Source organism: Haemorhous mexicanus, chromosome 9 (assembly GCF_027477595.1).
Source record: "Haemorhous mexicanus isolate bHaeMex1 chromosome 9, bHaeMex1.pri, whole genome shotgun sequence".
NCBI classification, from domain to species: Eukaryota; Metazoa; Chordata; class Aves; order Passeriformes; family Fringillidae; genus Haemorhous; species Haemorhous mexicanus.
Window position 1 is genome coordinate 17707720 of NC_082349.1, and position 11392 is coordinate 17719111.

General features: G+C 36.2%; 1 protein-coding gene across 4 annotated transcripts in view; it reads left to right on the top strand.

The window, feature by feature from the left end:
• Nucleotides 1-11392, top strand: part of TLCD4 (TLC domain containing 4) — a 40232-nt gene extending 28840 nt beyond the window's left edge. For all 4 annotated transcript variants that reach the window (XM_059854301.1, XM_059854298.1, XM_059854300.1 and 1 more), the window contains 2 exons: nucleotides 1851-1924; nucleotides 5212-11392. In XM_059854301.1, coding sequence (XP_059710284.1) covers nucleotides 1851-1924; nucleotides 5212-5527 — 390 coding nt within the window. In that variant the 3' untranslated portion in view covers nucleotides 5528-11392. The remainder of the gene's footprint in view (nucleotides 1-1850; nucleotides 1925-5211) is intronic.

Below are 11392 nucleotides of genomic sequence, written 5' to 3' on the forward strand. Positions count from 1 at the left end.
TTAAAAAAATTCACTGGTTAATGAAAGGCATACTTATACTTTGAATCATTGTTTTATACTTTGAATCATTGTTTTAAATGTTTTTATCAGTTATTTATGGTAAATGCATGACTTTTGAATGTTACACTCCAACAAAAATGTGTAACTTTGTTGAAATTAAAAACTTTTCTCAATTTTTGCTATAAAGAGACTTTGACAGAAGGGTTTTTCATTTGATTATAGAACAGGGTTTTAAATAAAACCACAAGCTTGAATATTTAGTTGGAAAGTTAGAAGGAAATGGTTTTAAGTGGTTATGTTCTGCTTCTGTCTCCCAGGTAACAAGTGACAGGACAAGGGAACATAGCTGCAAGTTGTGCCAGGGAGGGTTTAGTTTGGATAGTAGGAGGAACTTCTGCACTGAATGGGTGGTCAGGCAAGTGTCCAGGGAAGTGGTGGAATCACCATCCCTGGAAGTTTGAAAGGTGTGTGGATGTGGCACCTGGGGATATGCTTTAGTGGTGAGCACACAGAGCACAGTTAATGGTTGGACTCGATCTTGGAGGTCTTTTCCAACCTTAATGATGTCTTCCCTGCCTACTGTGTGAATCCTAGGCTTATAATGCTGAAAGTGTTGAGATGCCAGATTACTGTCAGATTTCCCATGTCATGGTTTAAAGGGGCTGAAGTACACTGTCAAGTAAATAGTCTGTTTCTGGTTGAAGATAATTAAATTTACTATTATTATCATGGATGAAAGTGAATTAGAGCTGAATATTAAATAAATGAAAATACCAAAGCTAATCCTCTGTGCAGAAAATTCATTAGCTGTTTCTGGAGGAAACAGAAAGCATAATATTAGTGTGAGCTTCTTTAAAAGCATTTATTTCTATGTGGATATAGCTCTGCCTGTGGGTGCCAGTGTCTTGCTCTCAGTCTGTTGTCTTCAGAGAAAGTCACCCCTAAATATGTTATTTCCAAATTGCCTTTTGGGGATAAAAAGAATTTGGTTAAACACACAGATTTTCTTTTTGGTGTAGTGCAAACTGACATGAAAAGCTTGAAATAGTGGGTATTAGCTTGCTTGGTGGGGGAAAGAGGAATCGTGACACCCACTCCATAGGTTGTTCAGGGAACCTAAAAAATTAAAACCCCCCAATTTTTTAATCTCTACATCTGCAAACTGCTGCTTACTCAGCAATTGTGTAAATGGATACTATGTGTCACCTAGAGGAAAGAGCTCAAGATGGGATCCCTAGAGGAAGATGGGATGTGGAATAGATGTGCCCGGTGGAGGAGCTGTTCCCGACCCAGGGGCACGGCAGGGACCTGGCAGAGCTGCTGGCAAGGGCTGCCCCTGCCCTCTGCAGGAGGGAAGAAAGGGCTTCCTCTGCCCTTCCCTGCTGTCACATTGGAGCTGGGAATTCGTCTTTGCTTTGGCAAAATATGTTCCTACAGCAATGCAGGGAGATTTTTCTTCAGCATAAAGTGTTTCTGTTTGGCCTTGTTTAAACTTTGAAAAATCAAAAATGTTTATAATTCTTTCAGACAGTAATGCTATCATGGTAATTAGTAATCTATGATTACTTGTGCAAGTCTTCTCTAGTTAGCTTTTCATGGCCATTTAACTGTAAGTCTTATAAAGGTTTATTTAAAGTAAGAAGCTACTGATTGGAGATGTCCTGAAGGAAAATTGCAGCTTTTGTGAAAAAACTTGCTTTGAAAGTGCAGGAAAGGTGGCCACAGCTGGCAACTCAGTTTGAATAAAGAAGTTGGAATGATGTATCATTCTGTGTATACTTAAAGACTCAAATGACAATTTCACATCTACATTGTTGATTTTTGTATGCCTGTTTTGTTTTGCTAACCAGAGCAAAGGTCTGCTGGCTTATTTTGGGAACTTCCGTCTCCTTGCAGAGTTCTCCACTCCTTTTGTCAATCAGCGGTAAGTGGTTAGGGAGGTTTTCCAGAGTTCTTTTAAAACTGAATCTGCATTGCTATTTCTGTCACTTAGGAAGTCTTTTTATAGTTGTCCAATGTCTGCTGGCAGGGAATTTATATATATTGAATTAAGGATTACTATATGAAAGTCTTTTTTGCTATGAAAATGTTTGCTGTTACAGCTGCAACAGTAATGTATTCATCTCCCAGTTCCTTTCTGGATTAGACCAGGATTTGTATGAAATGCCAGCTTTTTATGAAAATACCAGACAAAAAATTCACAAATAAAATATTCTTTTTAAACTTTTGTATATTCATTTATTTTTTATAATAAAGCCATTTTCAATATGGATGTTTTTTCTTTGTATCATGGACGAGGAAATGAAGCAAGATAATATTGTCATCAGAATCCTAGAATGGAATTGCATTGGCCTGTATAATTTGAAGTTTATTTTCCAGTATTCCACACATGTAGATCAATGTTCATATATGCATATTAATATATAGAATAATATAAATGTATATTCTTTATTTGCCTTCAAAAATAGTTCTGCAATTTATTTTGAGCACTTAACTAGATCTGAAATGGTTAATCTTCACACCTGTGATTTAGACAAGAAAGGGGCTGAAGCTTCTCCTGCAGAGCTCAGAGCCTGCCCTGGCTGCTGGTTCGAGTGTTTTTCCTTGATGTGCTGCTGATCAGAAAAGGAGGCTGAGAATGCCTTGTACTGCTGCAAGGGGAAAGCTGTCATTGGAGTTTCATGGTGCTGTGGGGAGGGTGGCCTGTCCCCTTACTCTGTAGCCTTCAGGCTGCAGCTGGGGGTAGGATTTGCCCCACAAAGACTTCACCTCAGGTGAGGGGCTTTGGTACAGAGCAGGGCTGCAGTCTTCTCTTCCTCCAATTTTTTGCAAGGTAGGATGAGGACTTTCAGTGTATCAGATGCCTTTTTCTTAACCATGCTTTTCGGGGTGTATTTCTGCTTTACTGCTTCTACAAGTGTGGCATCTGTTTGCTTTTCTAGATGTCTGATAAAGAAAGGATAAGGCAAATAGAAACTGTATTCCTCCTGCAGACAGGCTATTGCCCATTACTGCATTGTGACTGTAATATCTGAAGTGTTTTATGACACTGTAGCATTCCTCAGGGCTCTTACAGGTAAAAAAGATTGTGCTGTGGTCCCTTTGGAGCATCAGTTTGGTAAACTCGAACTCACAGGAGGACAGGGTGGGATAATGGAGCTCTCCAGAGGCTGCTCTCCTCTGCCCCAGTGCAGTTGAGTGGGAGATACCAGTCTGTTGTAGCCTGTGCTCTGTGTGCACAGAGAAACTAAAGACTAAATAAACACTTCTTCAAACTTAATGAAAAAAGGGTTTATATTGATATTCATGTCCTAGTGAATGGCTGTTGTCCCAGCTTCTATCAAGATAGGATGTCATCCTGGGTTCATGTGAGCTCCTACACTGATGCTTACCTTTCAGACTGTGGCCTTAGAAAGAATTGTGGTACGTCTGGCTATTAAAAGTAATTTATACTTTTAAAAGTAATTTTATACTTTTAAAATGCCCGTGGTGAGATTATGGGTCTTTGAATACTGACATTTAGCACTCTCTCAGAAAAGCAGAAATTGCTGCAGGAGATAATAAAGTCCCTTGCACTAAGAGATGTCATCTCATTAGTGCATGATTTTTTTTCCATTAAATTTGAAGTGAATCAGACCCTTAAGACAGTAAGTAGGGGATAATGATAATGACTTACATTACGTTTCTTGTTTGCATTTTTAGCCTACCAAAAGAGCTCTTATTAAAATATAAAAAGATACTCTAATCTTAGAACTGTCTGTGTATTTCCTGTCTGTGTTGTTAGGGATCTCTAATTGGAGGTTGTCTCCATGCCAAGCATTTAGATCTTTTAATGTTAGTATCAGCATTTATGTAATTAATTCTGAACTGTGGCAGATAAAATTGTAATGGTAACTATTATTTACAGACTTTTTTAAAATTTGCTGGGAAAGGGAAGTTCCTAAACAGATGCCAATTACCTATACTGGCACGTTGCAGTATGTTTGAAAACCAATTTTTTGCATTAATTTTTGATTCTGCATTGTATATATCATTGAAAGTAAGAGCTTTGTTTGTTAATCTGACCAAACATGTCAGGTCTTTCTCTTCATGTCAGTAAGTGTTTCTATGGTGAGGCATCTTGCTTCCGGGCTGGACTGCCACCTCGAGTGCCTGGATTTTAATTGTCCTAGTTGCATGCTTAATGAATTTCTAGAATATTTCTGTTAGAGCTGGATGTCTGGAAAATCTTCTTAGTGTATTTATAATTACCTAGGTTGTAATCTGTAGGTAATTAAATTAAAAATTACTTTTAAAACCAGGTTTAGAACTGGTTTTTTGTTAAATCATTTTAGCCTTATATCTTATTGGAGAAAACCTGATTATTTCATTCTCTTCCCCATCCCCAATTATGAATACAGTGATTTAAGTTATTTTGCTCTGGTCCCACCTGCCATTGCTGCACAAATTTTACTTGTTTATTCTGGTTTAAGTGTGAATGACAAAGGATTAGACAAGTTTGTTGCTCCTTTTTCAACCCTCAGGTTCTGTGTGCTAGGCAATAGATAAGTTATGCCTGTCTTCTATATCTAGGAAAAAATATGAAAGAATTCTTTTTTAAAAACCATTTATGACCCAGCAGTAGATGGAGAGGCAGTTTTTAGATTTATCTTTTTTCACTGGGTAACGTTCCAAGTTGTGACACGATTAAGAGTTCCCAGTGTCTGGTTCTGAAAATGTTCTGCTTTTGGGCTGAACAGAAGCAGACAGAAAATCCCAATTACAAGAAATTAGAGCTCTGTTTGCATTACCAAATCCAAATGCAAGTTTAGAGTTGCTTTCAGTGAGACAGAGAATTTTAGCTGCTGTTGGTATAAACTATAACAGCAAGTAATAAATATGTCTTTATGATTTTAAAATATAGTTTTATTATTGTTTATTACACAATAGTCACTGAAATGCGTATGGGTTGTCAGCTGGTTCACAATTCATATCAGGATTTTCTGTGTGTTATTCTGCAGTATACTGGATCTCCTACACTGCATAAGTGGTGGGGAAAAAGTGCAGCCAAGCAGAAGGATTTGTAACTAAGCCAAGACAAAGTGCAATAATTTAGAAACTATAAAGGTAGAAGCAATTAATACATGATGAATTAAAAATAAACTTGAAGTAAAATACTTTTAATGAGATGGCTTCAAGTCTGCCTGGTATTTGTGAACACTTCTTTTGCAGGTGGTTTTTTGAAGTACTGGGATATCCCAAATCTTCAAAGGCCAACATCATCAATGGTGTGCTGATGACAGTTGTGTTCTTCGTGGTGAGGATTGCTGTCATGCCTGTGTATTACAGCCACGTCATCTCTTCATTTGGAACAGAGGGCTTCCAGAGATTAGGATTTGCAGCCCAGAGCGCCTGGATGATCTCAAGTGTTGTCTTGGATATTATGAATGTGATGTGGATGGTCAAAATTGCAAAAGGATGCTACAAGGTCATTTGTCTTATTGGACAGGAGGAGGCGAAAACTCATAGAAATGGAAAATCTGCCTAGAAATCATACATAAATGAAATTTCTGCTATGAAAATAATTTGGGTTCACTGAAACAGTGCACATTTCTGCCATGGAATGCTCCTATTATGGAAACAAGGTATTACCTCTGTACTGACCTTACTCTTTCCCTAGCCACACTGCCTGCACGCCCAGGGCCACGCTTTGCGGATCCTGTCCAGTGAGGAATAAAAGCAAAAGCTCACACAGATGAGCTCCACATGCCTGTTGTAAGCAGTTGCAAGCATCAGAAATTAGAAAGGAGCAGACTGGTTACTGCTTATTGTCCACCAGTGTGTTCAAAGTGTTTCTCTCAGGTTTCTCTGATTAAAATGTTTTATAAATCCAGTGAAAACTGACATATCTGTTTTTTTAGAAAATGAAAAATTCCCCGAACTCCTGATATGGTGCAATTTTCCAGGCACGTTTCTATGTTTTCTTCTAGGAATAACAATCAAGATTTCATTCTTGACAACTTTTTAATTTTTGCAAGAAAAGCTAAAAATTTGGCTTTGATTCTATGAAGTATTTTACTGCTTTTTGTTCTGCCTTATATGAATGCAAACCATTTTGGGAAATTTTGAAATAATTTTATCTAAAATGCTGTATTATAACACCACGTGATATCTTAAGAGCTGTTAAAATTCTCCCATTGATGGGAAGGATTCCCATGTGCTGTCCTAGATTATATGCAATAGTACATCTTCTAAATTCCCCATGGAACATTTTTTGTAAGTTAATATGGTAGATGATGTGTGGAAATGGCATAGTTCTTACTGAAGTGCTCTTTCCTTTGCTGCTACTACCTTTGAGAAGTGCTGTAGTTCTTCTCAGAGTATTTTTAACCATTGGCTATTTGGATTCAAAGTTTAATTGCAAAGATATAAAAATCTTCTGTATATGTGATGGGTAACTTTAAGTAATACTTTTTTCTTTTATCACAAAAATGACCTGTTTGATATGAATTGTTGAGGGTTTTTGTCACATTTTCCATGTTAATGAAGTCAGAAATCCGAGGTGTGACTAAGAACACTCTTGAATTAACTGTGCCAAACTCTTCTAAAACTGTATGGTAATTCTGTAGAAGGAACAGTTGACCTCTGTAGACACAGGTTTTTTTTGTTTGTTTGTTTGTTTTAAACTACACATTTGTCAGTTACTCTGTCTGTGAACTTGAAGGCTTGGAGGTCATCAGAGAGGAATCTCACCATCTAGGAATAGTCCTAAATCTCATTTGTAATACAGTTTGAGGAAATTCTGAGTCATGTTTTATTTAAAATTATTTTGAGAGCTATATTTGTGTAAATTTGTTTTGTTTTACTTCTTTTATCCAGAATTGTGACTGATTACCTTGTGGTTTTTTCCCTTGGTGTAGGTGTGGTAAAAGTGTCCATTTTCACTGCGACTTCAGTGAACACCTGATTATTGTAGCAATCTGATAAAGCAATTTATTTTTAAACAGAAAAGTAGCATATTTACCCTGTGTAGGGTGATTAGTCCTGTTCCCTCTGACAAAGCTGGGTGACATGAACTCTCCCCTCCGTAGTCAGAGGTGCCAGTGCCCCGTGCAGTCCTCCCTGGTGAGGGACTAGGTCCTCCCCTCATCCAGAAATTGCATGTCAGACCCAGGAGAACTTCATAGGCTGAAATGCCTCCCAGCCAAGGCAGCTGCAATGAGTTTAGTTCCCCAGCTGAAATGCTGTCTGGGAGTATTGTTTGGACCTGTGTAAAATGCACTTTTGAAAGCCTAGTTCCATTGCTCAGCTTGGCAGGCTTTTTTCTGAAAGTTTCCCAATCCTGCCTTGTTGAGGGAGATAGCAAGGATTGCCAGTACTTGTGGATTTGGATCCTGTGGTTATGAACACTTCACAGCCCAAGGAGAAAAGATCTGTTTATGCCTTGGGAGAGTTAACAATTCATCTCTTGAGCTGTATGATCTGAGCGAGTGCAGTGCCTCCTTTGGGCACCAGTAAATCCACAGAGCTCAAAGCAATAGACTCTCTTTTATGCTCATTTGCAGAACCTGGTATCTTTTAAAATGTGATTTCAGTATACCTGATGCAAAATACTCTTTTCTTCACTTTTTACATCACTAGATCCCTGTGATTAATAGTTTTGTAAAAGCTTGTTCCTTTCTAAAATTGAGTAAATTCAAACGTTTTGGAGAAGTATGCTTAAAAATAGAAATCTGCTTTTCTTTTTAGGGAAGTAGAATGAAAAATTGATAAGATGATTTGGAGAAACTCGTAGGGTGATAATTCATGAAAAGTTTCTGAAATTTATAATTTCTTACATTGATTTTAATATTTCAGTATTTTAAATATTTTGTTGTCAGTGGAGGCCATTCATTAAAATGGTCTACTTCTTCCATTTCTAGATAGACTTGTATTTGATAGGGAGAAAAAAAAGTAAGTCAAGCTATAACAAAATTGATGTTAAAACTAGATTTAGAAACAAAAAACAATCCAAAACTCTGCATACTACACTTTAGCCAACAGTCCAGGATTGAAGGGTAGTGGGATAATTCTTTTAGAACAGCTAGTATTTTGGATTGCTGCACAAAATTAGTGTAATTAAAAATCTATTTTGCAATGCATTAGCTCTAAATTTTATATTTTTTTAAAAGTTATTACAGTTATGTCCTGATGCATCAGAAGAAAATTTTCTTATTAAAAAACCTATTAACAGCTGTGGTTTCAGCAAAGACTTTAGTAAACAGGCAGCAAAGTTGTGATGTACTGAATACAGCAGTATATAGGGCACTTTTTACCTGCCATTAAGAGCTTATAATACAGCAAATTAGATAGCTGTGGCACCCATTTTTAATTGCACTTTATTAATTTTAAAAATGTGGTGAAATATTGCTAAAATTTAATGTTGTAGGCTTGTGTCTTTGCTTTTTTATGCAAAAAAGTAAATGCATGGTAATTAGCATCATAACAAATGCTTTTGAATGTAATATCTTATTAGTGGCTTAAAACTTCTATTTTTAACAGATGCATTGTAAAAGCAGACTCTTGGCATGTCACCAGGTGTCTTTTCTGTGGGCATATCAAATGGAAGGGAGAGACTCTTGTAAAAAATAGCTTGGTTTTCTTTTCTTTTCCATTCTTCAATACCAGGTGACAATAATGTGCTGATCATGGGACAGACTATTGGTACCGGTTAGGCTGTATGTAGAAATGCAAGTTTCCCTTTTTTATGGCTTTAATTTTTCATCAAAAGATGAGTAAATACCACTTTCAGAACTCTACAGGAGAATGGTAGGTTTGGTGGTCTGTTAGTGATTTGTGGAATCAATGCTTGCTGAGAGGAAGTATACTTCAAATACTCATTTTCTCAGAGAGTGTTTCAGTGGATTTCAGTGGATGCTGTATGGGTTACTTGTGTGAATTCTTCAGTGGTAAGAATTACATCTCTGAAGCCTACTCTACTTCTATAAATACATGCTATCTTGAGTGAGCTCCATAATTTAATAACTTAATTGCTTAAAAAATATAATCCATTGAATAATGAAATATATGCACAGGAAGATGAGGGAGGCTGGCTTCATATATAAATTCTTAACAATTCCAAGTTATGTACTAAAGTTTATTAAAAGTTAAATTAGTTAGTGTTTGGAAGAGAATTACTTCCATCTTTGCTTCAAATATTGTCAGCAGACAGATACATAGCAGAAAGGTTTAGGTGTTTGTGTCTCTGTTTGCGATGGAAAATGAAATTTTATTCTTTAGAATTTTCAGGCTGGATAAAATGGAATACCAGTTGTTGATTATTGTATGAAGAGGTCTTTTTTTCATGACCTTGTGTGTGTTTAAGCATATGTATGTACAAGCTTTATGTAAAAGACCATTTAATAGAGAAGTCTGAAAATTTGTTTTGTGATGCTTCTGCTGAGCCAGTCAGGAAAATAAAGGGCTGCTTGACAATTACTCCAGCTTAGGGTCTGGTGTGCTGTTGGCTGCTGCTGAAAGCCATCAATGAAGCAAATAGAAAGGGACTAGAATTTTCAGCTGAAAAAGTGCAAGTGTAGAAGACTTTGAAAACTATTGCAAGCCCCTTTCATATTTTAATACCCTACTGTACAACAGCATTATCTGGCTACAAGGAACTCCATGAGGGAAAGTTTGTTCCTGGTCAGATTTCTCTGTCTACGGAATACAGGCAGAAAAAGAACGGTACTTCATTGCTGATACCCTGATTGATGGCAGCCAGGTGGAAATAGTGATAATATTTGTGAACTTTTAACCTTCATCCAAACCTGGATAAAATCTCTGTTAGGTGAAGTTCTTAGGATTTTCTGAAAGCAACTTGAAAGTTGTTTTTATGGCAGAGAAGATGAAATACGTGCTGCCTGGGTTGTTTAGAGATCTGGGATAAAACATCAAGTCATACTTTTAGATGGTAACACCTGGTAAAGTTTCTTATCCATTTAAAATTCCTATTAGCTACCTCCTTTCAAAGTCTTGTTCTATTTATAATAACCAAGCACTTTATAGCTCAGTAAAGAATGGAAGGTAGCTATGAAGACTAAATCATATTGTTTGGTATAAGAAATATTTTGGCAAAATTTCTTCTGAGAACACTTTCATTGTGTGATGTCCTGCACTGAGAGGACATCTGTTTAGTACGAAGTATATACATTTTAAACCTAGTTGTGAGTAAAAGAAGTGTCTGTAAGAGAGTGAAGTACGAAGAGATCAGCATGCCTTGGTATCAACCACATAATGATTCAGTGTGCTATTGGTAACTTCCTACTTACTGAAATTGAAAATATAAAAGCAAATAAAATATTCTGTATTGTATCTTTAATCTATGTGTGGGATGTCAAACATTGTACTTGTCTTGTGGACAGGACGTGCTTTTATGAGCCTATAAATATTTAAGTATATGAGAATCTGCACCCAAATGGAATATGTTGCATGTAAATTGTCTTCTAAGTTTTTAAATTTTGGTATTTTTAAAAATTTGCTAGGTTTGAAAGCAACATTTAAATATGAATACTAAGCTGTAATACAGAATACAAAATTTTGAATGCAATGTGGTTTTGTTTATAGTAATCCTATTCCAGTTTCACAAGAAACATCAAATCATAGGGGGAAGGGAGGAAAAGGGCTAATCATGAGCTCGGCTATATAATTTGCACACTTAATATGCACACATCCAAATGTCCTGGATTTGTTTCTAGCATGCATTTACCAAACAGTGTTTTCTTCAGTATTGACAGATACCTATTTATGTAGAATAAGCACAGCTAACCTGTTATAAAATCAAATTACAAAACCTTTTTGGAACAAATGAGTTACAAGTTAGACATAAGTAATGGAGCTGTAATTCGAAAATGTTTATATAATCTATCCAAGAAGAAACTTGATGAGTTTATCTAAGTTATGTGCAGAGCAAGGATGAAAACTGTAGATTCTGCTAGACTGATTTCTGGTAAATTTTGACAATCTGTTTTGCAGTAAATTCTAATACTGTCACAAAATGTCAGGATCACATTATTAAATTCAACTAGTAATGTGACCTGATTGGAGTAGCAATCCTTATCATGGCACAAGAACTTAAACATGCACTATAACAATTCTGAAGATTGGTGATAAAAGTAATCCATCATAGCAAAGTGAATTATTAAGTATTATGGGTTTAAATTTACTTTTTATTACAAGAAAGCATCTAAATTATTTTGTTAGCATTTCAGTGATATTGTAAAGCATTTCTGTATTTTGTTTGAACAGTTTAGGAGCTTGCATAAAATTATATTGGCTGATTTTTTTTTTCCCTTTGATATATGCAATAATGTCAATAAGCAATAAATGCATGTTGTATGCAAAGTATTGGTACATCATAATAAAGGAAAGGAACACA